At 43.5% G+C, this 21,472-nt stretch overlaps 1 protein-coding gene across 1 annotated transcript in view; it reads left to right on the plus strand.

Moving 5' to 3' along the window:
- The window catches only part of ITGA9 (integrin subunit alpha 9), a 355,639-nt gene that overhangs the window by 305,600 nt on the left and 28,567 nt on the right, over nucleotides 1–21,472 (plus strand). The window contains exons 23-25 of the mRNA XM_044675555.1: nucleotides 12,471–12,596; nucleotides 15,965–16,084; nucleotides 18,907–19,008. Coding sequence (XP_044531490.1) covers nucleotides 12,471–12,596; nucleotides 15,965–16,084; nucleotides 18,907–19,008 — 348 coding nt within the window. The remainder of the gene's footprint in view (nucleotides 1–12,470; nucleotides 12,597–15,964; nucleotides 16,085–18,906; nucleotides 19,009–21,472) is intronic.

The following is a 21,472-nucleotide window of genomic DNA, read 5'->3' on the forward strand; positions in this document are numbered from 1 at the left end:
GTAAGTCACTTGACCCCCATTGCCCACCCTTACCACTCTTCCACCTATGAGACAATACACCGAAGTACAAGGGGTTTAAAAAAAAAAGAATAAGTAAATGACTAGGTGTGGAAAATAAGCAGCTGCAGCATCCATGGTGAGAATATCTGAGCTAGAACTCAGACTCGGAAATTCCCATTTAGTCCCGAGCAGTTTTTTTTCTTCTGAAAGGATTGCTCTAATCATAGTGATTAGAGTTTTCCACAAGCTGTGTGAAAGGGTTCGTATTTTTATTTCTCTCTGTTGATGCATGGATTCCTAATTAACTTATTGCCAAAATCAACAAACTGCTCGGCTCCAAAATGTTTTGTTATCTGTGGATGTTAGACATTTTTGGCATGGACAGGAAGTACTTGGATTGTATTTTTATGCCATTTATTTCTCCTCTAAACAAAATTTGGCTTCATCTGGAATTCCTTTTGTGTACTTTAAGTAGCCTGAATATATATGTAACTCCTTTCCGGAAACATCAACCCATCTGAATCAATTTCACACTCGTAAAGGTCATGCAGGACGTTCATGGAATGGACCACATCTAAGTGATTGTCTGTTTGATGGAATATAAACCAGTCACGTTTTATGGGACAGCTCAGGGATGGACTCTTCAGCTTCTTCTCCAGTGTCCTGCCCTGCCCTGCCCCCCCAAAGACCCCAATACATTCAAAAGGCAAAGCAACTAATAGGGGGGGAAAAGGGGAAATACCTCTTAGCTGTTATTTCTAGATACACATTTCTCCAGGCAGTAGAATGGACGTGAAAAGACATACTTTTAACGTACAAATGGGGTTTTCTATGACCCGTAGATGTGCGTTCATTAGAACTTCCATTTGAAATTTTCCCTTCCCCTTTCACTTTTTTAAAAGTTTGCTAATACTTTGGGGTCTTGTATCCATCTCCAGTAGGAACCTCAGATTCCTTGTAAGGGACAAACGGACGTGTTTCTGGGTTGTTGTTATTGTTTTGTTTTTCCCAGATGGAACCCATTTTAAGGGAGGATAATAAAAGCTGAGAAGGCATCGAGGGTCCTTCCTGTTTTGTGGGGAGGGCCCACATTAGGATGTGCAGAGTGGGTCAGCAGACCTGGTGTCTGTCTAACTCAATGGATCTCTGAAATGGCTGCTGTTTCTTTCCCTATGGGCTTCTCTGTTATCTGCCTCCTCCTGCTCTGATGTCCCAGCATCACCTCCCCTTCTGCTCCCCCTCCCTCCCTCCTAGCCACTTCCTGCCCGGCTTCATCCTGCTGTGTTCAGGGAGCATCATGTCTGTCTTTATTGATCATCGTTGATTGACATTCCATGAGGGACGTGGGATACGAAACTGAAAGATGGTGCAGGTCTTTGCTTCACTCATGGGGCAGATGGGGTATGGATGAGAAGATGAAAATGTATTGGAACCAAAGAAGAGAGTGTGACAGAGGACTCTAAGAGGTTTGAGGAAGGGGAGATCATACTGAGCTGGGGAGATGAAGAAGTGTGTCAGACAGGACTGGACCCCTGAGTGAGCCTCAAAAATTGAGGAGGACGACAGGAAGCAAAAGGAAGATAAAGGGGTACGTGTCTTCCATCATGGGCCGTGTCTACATGGACACAAGAGTGAAAAAATGATAAGGAATGAGAATCTAGTTTAGCCAAAACCTCTGCATCACACAAAGGCTACAATGTGGAAATCAGGCTGGCATATAATTTGGAGTTAGACTGTGAAGAACCTAAAATGCCAGGTTAAGAAGTTTTTATTTTATCCTCTTCCCAATGAGGAGTCTTTTCTTTCTTTTTCTTTTTTTTTTAAACCCTTAACTTCAGTGTATTGGCTCCTTGGTGGAAGAGTGGTAAGGGTGGGCCATGGGGGTCAAGTGACTTGCCCAGGGTCACCCAGCTGGGAAGTGTCTGAGGCCAGATTTGAACCCAGGACCTCCCGTCTCTAGGCCTGGCTCTCAATCTACTGAGCCCCCCAATGAGGAGTCTTTTAAGGTTTTGGGGGAAGGGAGTAGCTTAGTCAGGTCTGGGCTTTATGGAGATTTTTTTAACAGGATTGGAAGTGAGAAAGAATAAAGGCAAGGAGATCACTTATGGGTGATTACGAGTGTACGTGAGAGGTGATGTGGGTTTTAACAGAGCAGTGGGAGTAGAAAGAAAGCGAGAGATGTAAGAGAAATTGTGGAAGAAGAGTCCATTCGATTTGGTGACTGACCCGATTTGGTGATGGTGGGAGAGAGAAGTTGACTCCAAAGTTTGAGCTTGGTGAACTGGGAGGTTGGTGGTATCATAACAAGATTAGAGACTCTTGGAGGAGGTACATGTTTGGGGATTGGGTTGGGGGAGACGATGAATTTATTTTTTGATGTATTGAGTTTGACATAGTAGAGAAATGACAAAAGCAGGGCAACGAGAAGAGAAAGGTTAGATACTTAAATCTATAAGTGATCTATAGAGTGATCTATAGAGAGTCAATAATCACAACTGATAGAATGGAAAAGTGTTGCCAGGGAGAGTAGAAGGACTGAAAAGACAGCTGAGGATTGAAGGATATTCCATGTTTTGGGGAGGGAGTAGGAAGATGCGATGGACTAGGAGAGAACAGGCATATAGATAAGAGGAAAACGAGGAGAATGTAGTATCATAGAAAGCGAAGGCAAGGAAGAGTATCAAGAAAGAGGAGCCTGATCAACCATGTCATGATTCAGACCCTTCAAGGAGGATGAAGCTCTTGCGTTTAGTAAATAAGGTGCCGCCGCTTTCAGGAGAGTGGTAGAGCCTGAAGTCAGATTGACTGATATTCCACGCGGGACGTAGGAATCAAAACTAAACAATGGTGCAGGTCTTTGCTTTATTTACTGATGGAGAAGATATGACACGGATGTAGTGATGTGATGAGGAATCAGCTCTGCAGAGATCATGCTAGGATTTGGAGGATGCTGATGCTCAGGAAAGATAATGGAAGATTTCTGTATGAGGTCGGCTTTATCCTAATAGTATTTACCTGTCAACATGTTGGGGATGGGGGTGGGCAGAGCCTGGGAATAGCATGAGAAAATGTCAGTGAAGAATGGTTTTAGGCCCATGACCTCAGGAACTTGGGACATTCGGAACATTGTGAAATCAAAGGACTTAGGCGACTTAAGCCAACTCTGATCTTTCCATTCTCAGTTCTCCAGAAGCAATCTGTTTGAGCCTTTCTTATGCACCTTTTATGTATTATTTTGTATTATAGTTAAGGGTGTATGCTCCTGGGAGGTGGTGTGTGATATCTCCTTCCTTCACTGGGAACTTCAAGAAATCAGGGTCAGTGTCTTAAATTTTATTTCTTCGGGGGCAGCTGGGTAGCTCAGTGGATTGAGAGCCAGGCCTAGAGATGGGAGGTCCTGGGTTCAAATCTGGCCCGACATTTCACAGCTGTGTGACCCTGGGCAAGTCACTTGACCCCCATTGCCTAGTCCTTACCACTCTTCTGTCTTGGAGCCAACAGAAAGAAAGGATTTAAAAAAATTTTTTTTATTTCTTCCTCAATGCCTAGTACAAGGTCTTGCACATGCATTTATTAAATGCCTAATATGTGCTAAACATTGCGCTAGGTATTGGAGATAAAGATAGATAAACTAAACAATTCTTTTTTTATTTGAAAAACTTTATTTAATTAATTAAGAATATTTTTTCCATGGTTACATGATTCATTTTCTTTCCCTCCCCTCCTCTCACCACCCTCCCGTAGCCAATGAGTAATTACATTGGTAAATTGAACAGTTCTTGCCCTCAAGGAGCTTATGTTTTATAGGAGACTATACATACAACTTAAAAATATACAAAATAAATATCAAAATATTGCAATATTAGATACTTAATAAATCTTTATTGAATTGGCCTAAGTCTAATTTGTCAAGGAGTCTCTTTTCTGTCTTCTGCTCCCCTTCTTATGACATTGCATTCCCTGTATTTTCTTTCATTTCCCCCATTTCCTGGTTTGGGATTATTTATTATTTTAATGTGACTAACACTAGAATCTTTGATGCAAGAGGACATCCTTTGTGAAGTAAATGGGTCCTTGATTAAGCTGTCATTATTTAGGTAAAGAGAGTCTGGTTCAGTGCCTTTTCTCAAATTCTAATAGGGATGGACTTTTTCCAGACATCAAAGTTCAGGGAAGATGAGCAGAGTGTGCCATGGGAAAAATTTGGAATCAGTAAATAAGGAAAGCTAACAGAAGCTAATTAAAGCTGAGCTAGAGGGGGCAGAGTCTGTAAGATTCTTGGGCAAGTTTCATGGGAAATAGAGCTATTTGATGATACTAGTTCTGTGGTTTTTTTCAGCCTTTGCATCAAGCAAAGTCACATAAAACATCATCCCCCTTGTTTTTGAACAGCAACAGTAACAACAAATGACTGTTGAGAGTATTTGAAAATTAATTAGCCTTTTATAAGGTTCAGGTAATCTGATTCTTAAATAAAGGTGAGCTCATAAGACTAAGCTTTTAAACCTGAAAGCTGCCTTAGAGATTATCTTGAAAGCAATATGGTGGTGTGGAAAGAGAACTGGACTGAAAGTCAGAAAAACTTGGGTCTAATGGAAGCATATGCATTATTCAAAAAAGAATAGAATAAATAAAAGTGATGGAGTAGTGTTGCATATCAAAAAGATATACTCATGGGAATAAATATAGCACCCAAGTTGGGGAGTAGGTAACATCCTAAAGATCATTTGAGAAAAGAACAGTGAAGGAAAGATCATAAGAAATGTTTTCATAGAAGTATACTACAGACTGCCTAGCCTGAAGAAAGAAATAGATGATGAGTTCAGGAAAATGATCATAAAGCTGGCATGGAGGCATAAGGGAGGACTGATAGAGGCTAGGGCATAGCTGGACATTTGCAAATGTCCTCAGATCTCTACCAATTGCGGAAGAGCTCCTAATAATTTCTACTTAATGACATTTTTATTCTTTAAAAGGTTAAGGAAACAATGGGGGGAATTGATATTCTGGATATGATTCTGACTAGTGAGAAGGAATTGTTTACTGAAGTAGAAACAATGAAAAATTTGAGAGAAAAGTTGAACACAGCCTGAGACCCACAATAGATTTTGCAAGAGTGAATTTTTTAAGAGTTCAGAGATGGTAGATTCCACTGTCCTAAAACTCTAAAGATGTTGGACAAAGAATAAATGCATGATGATAATACATTTATAACCAAGATCAGATTGCTTACCATCTCTGGGATGGAGGGGTTGGGGAGCAAAGGGAGGGAGGGAAACAATTTGGATCTTATAATTTCAGAAAATATGTTTGTTATTACATGTAATTGGGAAATAAATCTCTTTTAATAAAAAAAAGAATAAATGCATGAAAAAGAATTTATTGAGTAGTTACTATATAACTTGGCTCTGGACCAAGCACTAGGGTTAGAAGTGAAAAGACAAAGACAACTTCTCACCTTCAGGAGCTTTATTCTTTTATTTTTTTAACTTACATATTTTTTCAATCACAAGTATCAACAATTTTCAACAGTTTCTTTCTGACAATCTGTGATTCAGATTCACTCCCTTCTTCCCCCTCCCCCCAGCTGTATAGATTATATCAGGCTGATATAGATTATACCAGTGCTATTAAGGAACATATATTTCCATATTCCTCATGCTGTGAAAGAAGATATCTATTGCATATACAATAAAAAACTCATGAAGGAAAGTAAAAATGGCATGCTTTTGATTGCATATGTGAAATCTATAATAGATTGCTTTTTGTTTTGGGAAGGAGACAGGGGTAGGAGGAAAGGAGAGAGGGAGGGTAGAAAGGAAGGATAGAATTTGGAACTCAAAACTTTAAAACAATGTTAAAATTGTTTTTACATGTAATTGAGGAAAATATTATTTAAAAAAGAAAGGGAAAATTTGTAGGGGCTCCTTATTGCTTACAAATTTAAAATTTAATTGTATGACCAAAAATGCATGCTTCATAGACCCAGCTCTCTTGCCTTCCTGAATATCATATTCCAAGCCTTGTGGTCCTTTAGTATGGAAGCTGCCAGATCCTGTGTAATCCTGACTTGGGCTCCCTGATATCCATTTGTAGTATTTTCTCCTTGGCCTAGAAGCTCTTACATTTGGCTATAACATTTCTAGGGGGATTTAATATAGGAGGTGATCTATGGATTTTTTTAATGTCTATTTTGCCCTCTTGTTCAAGAATATCTGGACAATTTTCTGGGATAATTTCTTGTAATATAATGTCAAGGATTTTTTTTGTTCCAGACAGACCAATAATTCTCAAATTGTCTCTCCTGGATCTGTTTTCCAGGACACTTGTCTTTTCAATGAGATATTTCATGTTTCCTTCTATTTTTTCATTCCTTTGATTTTGATTTATTAATTCTTGTTGTCTTGTGAGATCATTAGCTTCTGCTTGCCCAGTTCTAGTCCTTAAAGACTGATTTTCAGCTATGACCTTTGGATTTTTCCTTTACAGTTTGGTCTATCCTACTTTTCATGGCTTCCAGCAGGTCAATTCTGGTCTTCAATTTGCTTATTACTTCATTTGATTTCTTTGTCTCTTTTTCCATATGGGCAATTTTGTCTTTTAAGCTATTTTCTTTTTTGTTTTCCCCACTTTTCTTCCCATTCTTTCTTCTATCTTTCTTACTTGGTTCTTGAACTTCTTTTTGAGTTCCTCGAGAGCTTATGACCAATTTTCTTTTTTTTTTTTTTTGAAAATTTGGTTGTGTTTAACTTGCTTTTCACTCTCTACTATTGCTTCTGTATTTTGCTCTTTTTCTCCATAGAAATTGTCCAGGGTCAAGAGATTTTTTTGCTATTGTTTATTCCTTTGGCCACGGATGGATTGGGGTTCCTGCATGTTGGTGGTCATTGCTTTCTTAGCTTCTATCTTGCAGGGTTTTGCCCTGGTAGTATCTTCCTTTCCCTCATCAGAAGCCTGAGTGAGGGCAGGTAGATCTGTGATGTTACTTGTGTAGCATGTGCTTTAAAGCATTTTGCCCTGAGGCTATCTTTCCAGTCCCTGCTGCCTCAGCTCTGTACAAACTGGATGCTCTTCAGCCTTGAGTCTTGCTGCTAAAGCCTTGCACTGTCCTCAGGGGTAAGTCTGTGGTGCTTTCAGTCAGTCCCTGAGAATTTAGAGATTGCCTCAGCCCTTGCTCTAACTCTGGTATGGAAGGTGGTGTGATCAGATCAGCTTACCCTTTGATTTGTGTAATTTTGCCCCTTATAGCATGTGAATCCCCATTCACTGTCTACCTTTGACCCAGTGTCCAGTGGGAGAGCCCCATTACTCATCCAGTTTTGACTTCTGTCCCTTTGAGATGCTTTGTAATGATCAGGTGTAAGGAGATTCAGAAGGCTCCTGCTACTTCACCAATATCTTGGCTCTGCCCCAAAATTCATGCTTTGATCTGCAATCAAACTCCAATAATTCCTTTTTTTTTGGCTGTGGATAGTATTTTCCTCCCTGAGACTTATCTTGGAACCTTGCTTTTCTGATAATAATTTAGTCCTTCATCATATTTCTGTTACTGTATACACGGTTCTTCTTGTTCAGCTCACTTCATTTTGCATCCATTCATATGTCTCCAAGTTTTTCTGAACTCATTCTGTTCATCCTTTCTTCAAGTGCAATAGTATTCTATTACCATCATATATGATACCACAATTTGTTTAGCCATTCCCCAGTTAGTGGACATCCCCTTCCTTTCCAGGTCTTTGCCACTACAAAAAGAGCTGCTACAAATATTGTTGAATGAGTATATTCTTTTCCCTTATATTTGATCTCTTTGGGATATAGACCCAGTAGTGGTATCGCTGGGTCAAAGGATATGCATAGTTTTATGGGTCTGTGGGTATGGTTCCATATTGCTCTCCAGAATGGTTGTATCAGTTCACAGTTCCACCAACAGCGTAGGAGCTTCATTTAAAAAAAAAGGACAATAAATAGCATGGTAAGGATTTGGGGGCAGAAATGTTTTTCACAGATGGTGATCGGGCCTTAGAGGGTTTGATTAATATGACCTTTTATAGGGTTGATTTGATTTCCTGAAGGAGGGTAAATGAGGAGGAACAAGGGGAGGGAGATGTCTAGAGAGTAGTAGTGAATTTGGATCAGGTTAGTTCTGGACAACTCTGGACAACTCTGACCAATCCAGCACAAAGCCCCAGGACACGAACCAGAGATAGTGTCATCAAGAAGCAATTCTTGGTTAGGAATGGGTTTATTATGCTCCTTTCTAGCTCTCAGTGAATCTGTGAGTTTATGGCCAGGTCCACTCTCTGAGGCAATATTCGAATCTAACTCCTTTAATCTGTGGCAGGAAAAATGACTTCCTTCTGAGATATCTGAGAAGGCTTCATGGAGGAAGTGACTATCTTTGTTCACCTTCTAGGGCAGGTGAAATGCCTCTAAACCATGGCCAATTGTTGGCATAATAGGCGACTGTGGAAATGCACAAATTAAAATATAACCCAAAGACTGATAAAAGATTGATCATCTGTAACAAGTCAGCCAGGTGTCCCAGTGGATGGAGAGTGAGGCCTATGATCAGGAAATCCTGAGGTCAAACCTTGCTCAAACACTAGCTGCCTGACTGATCAAGCCACTTAATTTCTCTCAGCTGAGATTCCTCATCTGCAGAATAACATTGCCTGTTTCACAGAGTGGTGAGGATCAGACCAGATGATGTGTAAAGTGCTTTGTAACCTTCGAGATCTATAGAAATGAGAGTGATACAAGTAATAATGTCATTTAGTCCTTTTAGCCATGTCCACACTCTTTGTGACCCGACTTGGGATTTTCTTGGCAGAGATACTGTAGTGGTTTGCCATTTTCTTCTCCATCTAATTTTACATATAAGGAAACTGAGGCAAGGAAGGTTTAATGACTTGCCCAAGGTCACACAGCTATTACTCATTGGAGGCTGTACTAGAGTCGTCTGCCATTTCTTTTTCCATCTCATTTTCAGATGAGGAAACTGGGACAAACAGGGCTAAGTGACTTGCCCAGGGTCACACAGCTAGTAAGCAGAGGTCTTCTTAACTCCAAGCTCAGGGCTCTCTCTACCATGCCAATTCGTTGCTCTTTAAAAGTAATCATACATTATCATAATGATTTACTGTTGCTATAGCTTCCTCCTATTCTATACAAAAGGCTACTCCGAGATGCCTATGGGTTCTTGTGGCCAGTTTGAGAATCACCTTTCCCCCTGCCCCCAGACCCATGAGCTCTCTCTCTTTTTTTTTTAAACCCGTAACTTCTGTATATTGGCTCCTTGGTGGAAGAGTGGTAAGGGTGGGCAATGGGGGTCAAGGGACTTGCCCAGGGTCACACAGCTGGGAAGTGGCTGAGGCCAGATTTGAACCCAGGACCTCCATCCACTGAGCTACCCAGCTGGCCTCCCATGAGCTCTCTTGAGCAAGATTGGTTGTTATCATCAGGCCAGAGCCAGTTAGAAAACTCCCAAAGAGGACATTCTATTCTCCACTTTCTTTCTGTCACGTCTAGGACGATTGGAACAGATGCCGACCTCTGAGGTTTGCTCTGCCTCGGAGATACGTGACATAGGACTGGCCTGTGCATGATTCTGTGGCCCCATTTCGCTCAGAATCAGGAATCTCAGAGGCCCTCCCTAAAGCTGGCTCCCCTCCCTCGGACAAGGCCACCTCCACAAATTTCCCAAGATGCCGAGTCGTTCAAAGGGAGAATGGGCTGCCTCAGTAGGTCTCAGGAGCCGATGCATTGGTCGGCCCTCACTGGAAGTCATGAAGCCGAGGCTGCATTCCCAGAGTCTTCCCTGGCAGGAATGGATGAATTGGACACGGTGGCCTCTAAGACCCCTTCCAGTGTGGAGATGAGACAAACGAGGCAGTCGAATCACGGACAGGCTCCTCCTCAGTCACCAGAATCTCAGAATGGCCCAAAGAGGCCATGCTTGATCCAGAGAGCCTCAGAGGAGGCTCCTGTGAGATGTTTGCTGGTGAAAAATGGACCACCCTGTTCTTAGGGGGCGAAATGCTGCCCTTCCCCTCCTGAAGTGATTTCCATGTAACCACAGTCCCCGGTCTAATTACACAAAGCTTTCCTTGTTTACCACAGACTCCCTCTCCACATCCCTTCCCCGGATTCCACTGGGGATGGATTCCATGTCCCGTCCTATCCCTCTTTATTAGGGTCCTCTCTCGGCAGATGAGATAGGCCAGAGATCTGAGGCAGGGTCACCAGGATGAACGGTCACATTCCCCGGTCAGAAATGCCTTTGGGAAGCCAAGCCATGGCCTTGCCCAGCTTACCTCCACATTCCTGACCCTTCACCCAGGGCTCACAGCGAGCTGCCCTTTGGGCTGGCTGTCTCCTAGCTAGACTCACTCCTCCAGCCCAGCATCTGAAAACAATTAGCAGAGCAGGAAAGGTTTCTTCCCTGCTTCCGTCCTTCCTCTCCCTGCCTGGAGACTGAGTGGGAACAGAGGAAAGTAAGGCACAGAGTCCCCCGTCCTTCCCTTCTCTGATCCAGGGAGATCCAATAAGCATGGGAGGATGGAGTGAACGCCTCCCAAGTTCCGGGCCGTGTGCTCGTCCTTCCAGAGGTTCCATTCGAATGAGGAAGGGAAGCCAAGCCATCAGCACCCGAGTGTACATGCGGCCCTGTGAATAGGGAGGCGCACCCAGTTATTACCAATCAAAGATTTAATACATACTTGCTATGTGCCCGACATAGTGCCAGATGCTGGGATGTGCTGTCCCTGCCCTCTTGGGGTTTCCATTCTAATGAGGAAGATAACGGATCACCAGATTTGTACATTCAATAAGGAATAGGTAGATTGTCTTGAAGGAGAAGGCTCCAATGGCCGGAGAGCTCAGGTGGGACGTTTCCTAAGGGCTTGGTACCGGAGCTGAACCTGGAGATTCTAAGAAGTAAGCCTGAGGAGAGGGACATTTTAGACATGGGGACAGTCTGGTGCAAAGGCTTGGAGAAGGAGATTTATGTGAGAAATATGGCCAAGAGCATTTTAGAAGACAAAGTGAGTTTGCATTTTATACTGGAAGTAAATGGGAGCCATCGAAGATTCTTCTGCAGGGAAGCTACAAGATGCCAGACACCTGGGCCTTAGGAGGATTACTGGGGCAGCTGTGTAAAGAATGAAGGATGGGAGAGATTGGAAGCAAAGTGTTTAATCAAGTCTGTGTGGATAATAGAGCAAAGGGCTCCAACGAGGGGCATTAGGGAGAAAGCTGGGAGAGGGGACAAAGGTTGGACTAGTGTAGGAGGTGATAACAGAAGACATTGAAAATGTAATTTGGGGATTTTCCTCTGAGTCCCAGAAGGTTGATTTCTTCCCAATTTTACCTGGATTCCAGTCTGCATTCAGCCGCCATGATTCATAGTTATCTTTAAAGATCTTCTCAGTGACCTTTTGGCTTCCAGAAGTGCCACTTGGCAAGTGGGCGCAGAAAATGAGCCCCAACTAGGAGAACCGGGATGAGTAGAAGAGTTCACTCTGCACTGAGGAATAACGGGGAAGGAAAGATTAAACCCAAATGTTGCAGTTTTGAATTTTTAATATCGTTTCCCATCAGTGATAAATATTCTTGTGGCAGAAACTGAGGCGATATTAATTTCACACATTCATAATGAGGAGGCTATTTGGGGCTCTGCTGCGAAAGAACAGCATTGTTAATTGAAACTAGAAGGGTCCTTATGTAAAAATGCTGACCCACTTTTGAAGGGTTCTTTGATACAAAAGGATCAACAGATTCAGAGCAAGGGCCGATTGTCCTTGCTATAAATATACAATTTAAGTATATGGGTGGAATTCAAACGTAATCTCTAATGACAGGCAATAGGACTAATAGAAGACAGAAGAGCTTGGTTCAAACAGACACGATTAGAGATGGAAATTGGACTGTCAACAGGACCCTTTGACTCATCTTCGTCATTGAAATATGCTTTGCAAAGCTTAAAGGAGCAAATGAATCTCATTACCATTCCCCCCCGATGTTGTTGCTGATTGCTGTCGCTCTTGATTATTCAGGGTCTAGTTTTCAAGTCTCTTTGATTCTGTGCCACCTTCTCCACTCTGATTTGGCTGTTTCCATCTCTACTAGAAGAAGGATAAGGGGAAGTTGAAATTCAGGCCAGTCTTTTAGCAGCTATGGTGGAAGGTTTCAAGGAAGGGAAAGACGATGTGGTTTATCTGCGGATTCCAATCCTCCATGCCAACTATTCTGGCCAAGAATAATCATGCACTAGCTTGGGATATGTTACAAGCTTTCTTAGAGTCCAAAGCGTCGTAGAAGGACTCTGATGGCCTCCCATTTGCTCTATGGCTCTCAACCAGTGGCTTCCCCTAAGCTCGTCTGGTTGGCTCCTCAACCACCCAAGCAATGGTTAGTGTTTGTAGCTCCATCTTCTTCAAGTGTCTTGACGTGTTTTTTAACTTTCTTTTCAGGTTGGCCAGGAGAAAGGAAATTGCTCTTTCCAAAAGAATCCAACCCAATGCGTTATCCCTCAAGAACAGGAAAACATCTTTCACACAATATTTGCATTTTTCACCAAGTCTGGACGGAAAGTCCTGGTAAGACTGTGCGACTCCCTCGTGTGAGTAGGCCTTCCTTCTGTGGCCCTCCTGGGGAAAGTATTTCAAAGAGAAAAGACCCATCTTCTGGGCGAGGATGTAGGAATGCATGTGCCTGGGTGTTATTCCCAAATCAACCTTTGCAGCGATTGAATTACGAGGATTTAAAGATTGTGGACAAATCATATTTGTCAGTGTGAGCTTTAGATCGAAGCCCTCTATTTAGATTCAGGAAATCTTGTGGCTCCAGGGAGCCAATAATCCTTTTAACACACCAGACAGAAACAAGAAATGCTTTTTAAAACTTAGTTCCAATCTTGCTCAAAATTTGGCATCGATATTGGTGGCTTGACTAGAAAAAACTTCCCAAAGACACTTTCCCCTTTCTTTTCCAAATTTTCTAATTTCTCTCTTCCTTTACTCACTTCCCTTTGATGGCAAAATCAATCGTCATTGATTTTTATTGATCTGCTTTATTTTTCCATTGCCCAAATTTCCCCCGGTGTCCCTCCCTCTCCTTTACTGATTTCCCAGGCCACCCCCGAGCTTCAAACCTAGCTGTCTGCCCTCGTTTTATCTCTTTTTTAACAGGGGGAGTAATAATGTCCCTGTCCCTACTCTCACCAGGCAAAAAATGCCCTGCGTTAGTGTAATTGATTCATCCACAGTTTCTCCTTATCCTACAAAACCTTCAAACTATTCGATCCTGGTTGATGTCAGTCTAACCGAGTGCTAACTGGATGGAGCATCAGAAGTGAGGTGAAAACTGGGTCTTGGCCCCAGTCCGAATCCCACTGAAATCATGCCTTTCTTCTCATTCCCATTTCCTTACAGAAGTTATGCCTTGGACTCAAGGTTTTTCCCAGCTATTCACTTTGTTTCCCTGGGCAAAAACAAACAAAAACCCCATGTGATTTCTGAGCTCGGGCACTTTTGTAGTCTGGAAAATGGGCCTTACAGATTTAACCAAGGGATTGTCATGATAAAACTAGAGAGATTAGGAGTTCAATACTAAGAAGAAAGAAATTATACAGAAATGTAAACGCATGCCTTTAAAAATGCATGGAGGAACCCGGCCTCAGGCCTCAGCCACTTCCCAGCTGTGTGACCCTGGGCAAGTCACTTGACCCCCATTGTCCACCCTTACCAATCTTCCACCTATGAGACAATACACCGAAGTACAAGGGTTTAAAAAAAAAAAAAGAAATTAAAAAAATGCATGGAGGGGCAGCTGGGTAGCTCAGTGGATTGAGAGTCAGGCCTAGAGACAGGAGGTCCTAGGTTCAAATCTGGCCTCAGACACTTCCCAGCTGTGTGACCCTGGACAAGTCACTTGACCCCCATGGCCCACCCTTACCACTCTTCCACCTATGAACCAATACACAGAAGTTAAGGGTTTAAAAAAAAATAAAAAAAATGCATGGAATTTTGAGATGGGAAAAGCCAGTGAGCTTCTTTCTCCCAATTGCCTATGTCCTTCCCTGATAATAAGGTGGAGTGGATAGAACACTGACCTAGAGAGTTTAGCCTCTACCCCTAAATGGTATGTGACCTTGGGGGATTCACTTCATCTCTCTGGCCTCAGTTTCTACAGCTGCCCATTTTTCTTTACAAAATGAAATACCTTTATTTCTGTAGTAAGCAGAATGTGTAAAGTGGGAGTGACCTCAGTAATGGTGCCGGGGCCCCCTCCCCCCCATTTCCTTCAATTTGAGAACCCCGGGGTCTATTTATACCTTTTGGATCTTTCCCCATTCTCTTCTTACACATTAGTGAGGGCGCACAATACCAATGCAGTAACCCAGAACTGGGGCTCTTAATAATCCTGACTGCATGGAGACTGGAACTTGTTAGCCTGAATGAAAGGGACTTTAGCCCTGGAGTTTCCCATTACACTGCCCGCCCGATGCCCAGAGGTTGATCCCATGGCACTCTGTGTGATACACGAAGCCAGGCCAAGCGATTTCTTTTGCTTCATGGTTGCAAGGAAAGATCTGCCAGCTCAAACCTCGTTCTAGGTTGAAAGCCATCTCTAGCCCCTCGAGACGAGCCTCGGAGGCCGTGGGTAGGCACAGCCCAGCTCACAGGGCCTGTGCAGAGTCTGGAAGTGTTGTCACATAGGGAGGGGGGGTCCCAGGTCATCCCGTTCCCTCAGGGCAGATGACTGGAAGGCAGCAGGACACTCAAGAAATGAAGGTTTCTCAAGCTGTGTTTTGCTGAGTTCAGGGTAGCCTTCCAATTGATCCAAAGGTGATGTGAAGGCAAAGGTCATATTGGTACATCATTCAAAGGGTGCTGCCTCCAAACTGAATCCGATAATTCATATGGAGTGTGTGTGGGGGGCTTATGACAACAAGACCACCCCCGCCCCATCCTTAGCCTTTTGTTTCTAAAAAGTCATCCTGAACTTGTGCTGTGTCCGTTAGCTGCCACACCACGTGAGTGATTCCGTGGGCGTGGGGCACAGTGGACAGAGGGAGCACCGTGGGCTCCAGAAGACCGGAATTTAAGGGCTGCCTCTGGCTTATGCTATGCTGTGATCCTGGCAAGTGGGTTAACCTCTCAATGCCCCAGATAACTTTCCAAGACTCTAAGGTGCAGAATAAGTGCCCGTCTGCATTACTAGGGGAAGCTACCTGGCCCAGGAGTTCCCTACACCAGTGAAATCATAGGATCAGACCAGAAAAGAAAACCACTACTACCACCTACAAAAAGTCATCCTTGGTGGTTTTTTTTTCATGTTGTCTTGTCACATCTCCCCATCTTATACTTGCCTGTTTGGTTTTTCAGAACCCAAATATGGGGTTTGCTATTTCCCCCATTAAATTTCATGTCAGGTTCATAGTTCTAACTTTTTTGGAACCTGATTTAAAAAACATTAATAAACAAGGCTTTGACAGTGGAACCCAAGTCCAAGTTTGAATTGTTTAAATCCAACCAAGTGGTATAATGACGCCCCCTTCAGCTTTTCATGATTAATAAGACCTGCCATGGTATATGCTCTCTTGGTAGAACTTTGGGGAAATAAGCCATTCTACCATGATGAGACCCTAGTCATGGCGGATGAGTGATGATGAAAGGTCACTTTTCTAGAGTGTTTACAGAGACAAAGTCATTGCCTCCAAATAATCCTGTGAAGTAGGTTGTAGAAGTGTGGTTAATCTCGTTTTTTCAGAGGAGGAAACTGAGGCTGAAGGAGATTAAGGTTACATAGCTAGCAAGCGATGGGCAGAATTTAAATCCAACCCTCCTTGCCTCCGAGGCTATTGTCATCCCATCCCTGGCTCTAACGGAGCCCAGGCCAGTGAAGGTGATTGTCCACTTTTCTTCCTGATTCCAGGTAACAGCTTTCTCTCCTTTTCTCTCAGGACTGTAACAGAGCCGGCACACCCTGCCTAAGCATACAGTGCAGCCTAGGCACCCTGGCCAAAGAGGAGAGCCGCAGTATCGACATTTACATGCTGCTCAACACAGAGATATTGAAAAAGGTAAGAAATCCAGCCTCGAGCCCTCCAGGTGCACGGAGCCACTTTCCCAGGAGGCTTGGGCTCTGGATCCACCTGCATATTGACAAGCATGCATTAAGGGCCAGACACTGTCCTTGGTACTATGGATAGGAAGAAATACTGAACAGTCCCTGTTCGGCCTCAGCTCCTTCTTCGCTGACTAGCACAGGTCTTGGCAAGGCCATAAGCAAAGTGGACGCTAGGGCTAGATACACGGTGCCAACGCCTTCCTGGCCCTCTGGTCCACCTGCTTCCATTTCCAGGCTTAATGCACACCATTAATGCATCTCCATGGTGTTCCAGCCAGATTTCTCTACTAGCTGTTCCCTACATAATGGGATTTCTCATCTCCTATTCTATGGTATCCCCTTTGCCAAGAATAAAATACCCTCCTCACCCCTCTTAGACAGCCTAGCTTTCTTCAAGTGTCATCCCCTCTGTGAGTTCTTTTTGGATCTCTTCCAAATTATAATGTTTGTCTAGAAATTATTTTCTATTTACTTCCTTGTGTGTGTGCTCTTTGCTTGCTAAAATAACCTCCTTTAGCTCAGGAACACTTGTGGTTATTTCTTTGTATTGCTATTACTTAGCACAGTAACTTTTTGTTTCTTGATTCTAAAGCTTCATGCCACATGAAGATATATTAAATATTTTTAATAAAATACATGGCTACCAAAATTACCTTGTTAACGCACCTGTCTGGCCATCTAGGATTTCAGCTCCACGTGAGCAGGGTCTGGCTCTTTCTATATTTTTATTTCTAGGGCTTAATGCTGTGACTGAGAGATAGTAGTTACTTTACAAACATTTTTTGATCATTTGATATTATTCTTTTGCTTAGGAATCTTCAATAGCTCCCTATTGCCCCTAAGATAACACACCAACTGACTTTCTCACTCAACAATTTTCACTTCTTTTACCTTACTCCTTTTGATCTATTCTACAACCAACCCAAGACGGTCCACTCGAGAATCCCCTGTATCCCCATCTCTGTGCCAAGCTCCTTGCTTTAGGGACAAACCCAGATTTCTTGGTTCTGCACCAACTATTCCCATATTCTCCCTCAACACACATCAGTGCCTGTTCTCTGTTACCTTTCACGAAATCAAGTGAAGTCGTTGCTCAGACTCCATTCTATGTATTGCCACCAAATGCCTCCAGCCATGGCATCGAAGGAATGATCACTCAGGGGACTAAGGAACGATTTTGGCCAGCCGTGCAATGCTGCCTGGGCTTAGCAAACCTTTTAGGTTGTGTGCTTTTTGGGATCCAGATATCTGGTGAATCAGAGCTTTGAATGATGAAAGTCTAAAAAAAGAAAGAAATTTGCTCAGCATCTGCTATTAGCCTGGAGAAGGGTTTTGTTTGTTTGTTTGTTCTTTAAGTTTTAAACCTTAAGCTTGAGGAGAAGGAACAGCGAGGGAATGTCATATGGGGAGAAACCAATCTGTAGTACAGGTTGGAAACTTGTCCAGTCTTAAGGTCAACCTATTTGGGATTTATGTTCATTTACAAAATCCTGAATGAACTGAAATATCAGAGAGATTATCCTTAAAAAAGAAAGCCACAAGACCCTGGCCTCTTAGCTCCTTCTTGGCTTCTCCTTATCACAAAGGCATTTTATTGGTCTGTAAAATTCAGTAGGTGTCCGCCAAAAGGTAATCTAGTCCCATTCGGCACGAGTAGAAATACTATCTTTCAGAACAAGTTAGAGTTCTGGTGAGCTCTGGCATGGTGAGGGCCCATCGGCAGGAGCGAGGACAGTTCTGGGCATCAGATCTTACTATTTTTTTAACCACCTTGAGAATATCTGGAGGAGGTTGACCACGATGGTGGGTAGACACGAGAACATTCCATTAAGGAAAGAGACTGAAAAGTTTAGCCTGGTGAGGAGAAGACTCAACCCCGGAGCAATCTTCAAGCATTTGAAGGCCTGCCATGTAATAGAGAGATTAGATGTGTTGTTCAAGGCCCCGGAGGGCAGAACTGTGACAAGAGAAATGAATGGGAGGGGAGAGAGGGAGATATTTAGGAATGGAAAACATAAAGAAATATCGATTAATTAATTTGGAAGAAAGAAATGGCTGGAAGCTTCAGAGAAACCCTGAAATTCAGCTCACTGACCAGAGTCAAAAAGGCTCCAACAAACAGAAGGGTCCCACCTCTCCTGGTGCTGTGTTTCTGAAGTTGTGCAAATCACGAAGGCAAGAAGAAGATATTAGATCAGCCTGGGGACAGAAATGGTGTAGGAGAGGTCCTTTCCATCACCTTCATTTCTGTATACATCCAAACCCCAAATGCTTTTGGAGTAAGCTTGAAAAAACAAACAAATAACAACAAATCCTCGCCTTCTGTTTTAGAATCTATATTAAGTAGCAATTCTGAGACAGAAAAATGGTACGAGCTAGACAATTGGGGTTAAGTGACTTGCCCAGGGTGTCACACAGCTAGGAAGTGGCTGAATCCAGATTTGAACCCCAGGTCCTCTTGACTCCAGGCTTGGCACTTTATCCGTTGAGTGAGATATCCTTTTGTAACCAAGAATAAAGAAAGAAAAACAGTTTAGGAAAACGAATCCACACATCCACTGTATAGGACACTATGTGCAATATTCCTCGTTCATAGTCCCACACCTTTACAAAGAAGGGGGGAGACTTCCCTCACGGTTAATCCGTTCTCTCCCAGGTCATCCCACATTGTAGACATAGATGAGACTCTGGCTTTTGGACAGGCGGCATTTGATAACCCCTGAAGCCCCTTCTTCCTCAGTGTCTTAACTGTCTCTGTGGTGTTTTTCCCTACAGGATAGCTCATCAGTCATTCAGTTTGTGACCCGAGCCAAAGTGAAAGTGGACGCCAGTCTCAGGGTGGTGGAAATACCCAACGGGAACCCAGAAGAGATCATGGTGAGTCAGTAAGCCCTCGGGGGCCTCTTCCCTTACCCTCTAACAGTGGGTCAAGTAGTCCGGTATACGTCAGGAGGTAGAGAGTAGTCATAATGGGCAGCTAAGCCAGAAAGTAGTGTATTCTAGACCTGCCAGGCTCTGACCATCTTGGACATGCTCTGGGGCTCCTCTGCTGTTCTTCCACCATTGTTCTCAAGGACATCATCATATACACACTGGAGGGAGCCAAGTGCCCTCGCCAGGATTTAGAGTTCCACTGTGAAGCCAGAAATATGTTTATCCAACTTAGTCTGGTCTCTGAAACGGGCGCTCTGCTCCCAACCCATCGCTCGTGTATTTTAGAGCTGATTGTTTTCATAACTCAGGGAGGTCGTGTCCAAGGAGCCACCCACCGGATACTTCTCTGAGGGGCCCCCCCCCCCCCCCCCCCCCGGTTCTTTAGCATTCGTGGCTGCCGTGAGACTGTTCGGGTTTCAGGGCTGAAAGTAGACTGTGATGGTGCGTGGGTGTGAGAGACCCTGAAAGGGAAGTCAGGCAGAAGGTCTAATGCTGTTTAGTTCTCAGAGAAGGTCAAGGTGAGCCTCTGTTTAGTTTCCCCAGCCTGAGAACCTTGGCCGGTTGACAAATCTCTGCCTCAGATCATGAGATCATAGACACAGGGTGCGAGAAACCCCGCAAGCCCCTCCTTTTACTCACGAGGAAGCTGGGTCTCCAGGCAGGATAAGCTACGTACAGTAGGTCGCCCAGGCATTAAGCATCAGGTATCAGGACGTGAAGGACAAAGGAGTGACTTTTGTCCTTGAACTAGGTCTTCTCTCTCTAAGCTGTTCCCTGAGAGTAACTTCTCTTTGGACTCCCTCTGCCCAAGTTGGGGCTTGCCAGTCTATAGAATGGATTTTCTAGCTTACCCAAAGGGGAGGCTGGAGCTTAAGCGTGGTTGTAAGGAAAATTCTCTGTAAACTTTATAGCAGTACAGCCATGTGAGTTATTACTATGGCTGTTGTTGTTGGATTTCAGACAATTTGAACGAATAGGCCAACGGTCCGTTTTCTTGAATGTTGACTGCATGGCATGGTGGGGAAAATGCTGAATTTGGACATTAAACAGAAGCCCGCTTCTGTTACTTTCTACCTATGTGAACCTGGGCAAATCACCTCTCCTCCCTTTGCCTCAGCTTCCTCAACAATAAAATGAGGGGTTGGACCAGATAACTTTGATAGATACGCCTTTGTGTTCCCTTGGGCAAGTCATTTCCTCCTCTCCGTTTCCTCATCTAGAAAATAAGCATCTTGGACTTGATGACCCTTGAGGTTTCCTCTAACTTTAGATTGATGTAACCTTTGATAAATCACTTCCTTTCTTAGTCCTCAGTTTCCTTATGAATAAAATGAAGGTCTTGGACTTTGTGGACTCTGGAGTTCCCTCTAGTTCTAGACCTGGGATTTGGTGATGGCAAGTAATGGAGGGATCTCAGAGAATCAGATAGAATGGGCCTTCTTTGGGTAGTTAGGAGGAGGAGTGAGGCAATCCATCATCCAAGGGGCTTCAAATGGAAGAGGCAGGCCTTATTCATTGTCATGTAGGAATCACTTGAGACTCAAGAGAGTGTAGACCTGTAAAGTCGAATTCAAGTAGAAGCAGACCTCGGTGGCAGGCTGTAGCGTATTTGACTTAGAAAACCATAAATCAACATCATCTATGTTGTACTGTATTTTTATTTATTTTCTTGAGCATTTTGAAATGGCATTTGAATCAGGTCCTAGTTTATTGGGAAGTTTTGCCAGCTCTTGCTACTGTGGGCCATAAGTTTGACACCTCTGCTATAGAACAAAAGATCCTGGGATTTGGGTTTAGGAAGACCTGGGTTCAACTCCCACTTCTGGCACTTACTAGCTGTGGGACTCTGAGCCTGTTACCTAACCAATGCCTGGCACATAGCAGGTGCTTTATCAGTCCTTGCCGAATTAAGTCAAATAATGAGAAGTTCCTTCAAGTTAAGCTAATTTTCATAGATGTAAACATCACTTATCAGATCTTTCCTTCATTAGAGATGTGAACTACTGACTTCATTGGGCCTTTCTCTGACTTAGCAGCATTGATTCTGGGACTACCTTCACATGAGAGACTGTGTGGTACAGTGATGAGAGCAGCGGATCTGGAGTCAGGAAGGCCCAAGTTTGAATCCCACCTTGGGCCCTCCCTTCCTAGTGGGACACCCTGACTCTCACCTGTCATCTGCCAGAGAAAAACCATCATCCTTTCCATTTGACTTGCTAGACCTTCAGCATGGTTGAGAGGATCAAAGGAGATAATGGAGAGGGACGACTTTGAAAGCCTTGAAGTTTGACCAACATGTCATCTATTATTATTACTGTTATTACAGAGGAAGAACGAGAGAGAGAGAGAGAGAGAGAGAGAGAGAGAGAGAGAGAGAGAGAGAGAGAGAGAGAGACAGAGACAGAGA

Source organism: Gracilinanus agilis, chromosome 1 (assembly GCF_016433145.1).
Source record: "Gracilinanus agilis isolate LMUSP501 chromosome 1, AgileGrace, whole genome shotgun sequence".
Lineage (NCBI taxonomy): Eukaryota > Metazoa > Chordata > Mammalia > Didelphimorphia > Didelphidae > Gracilinanus > Gracilinanus agilis.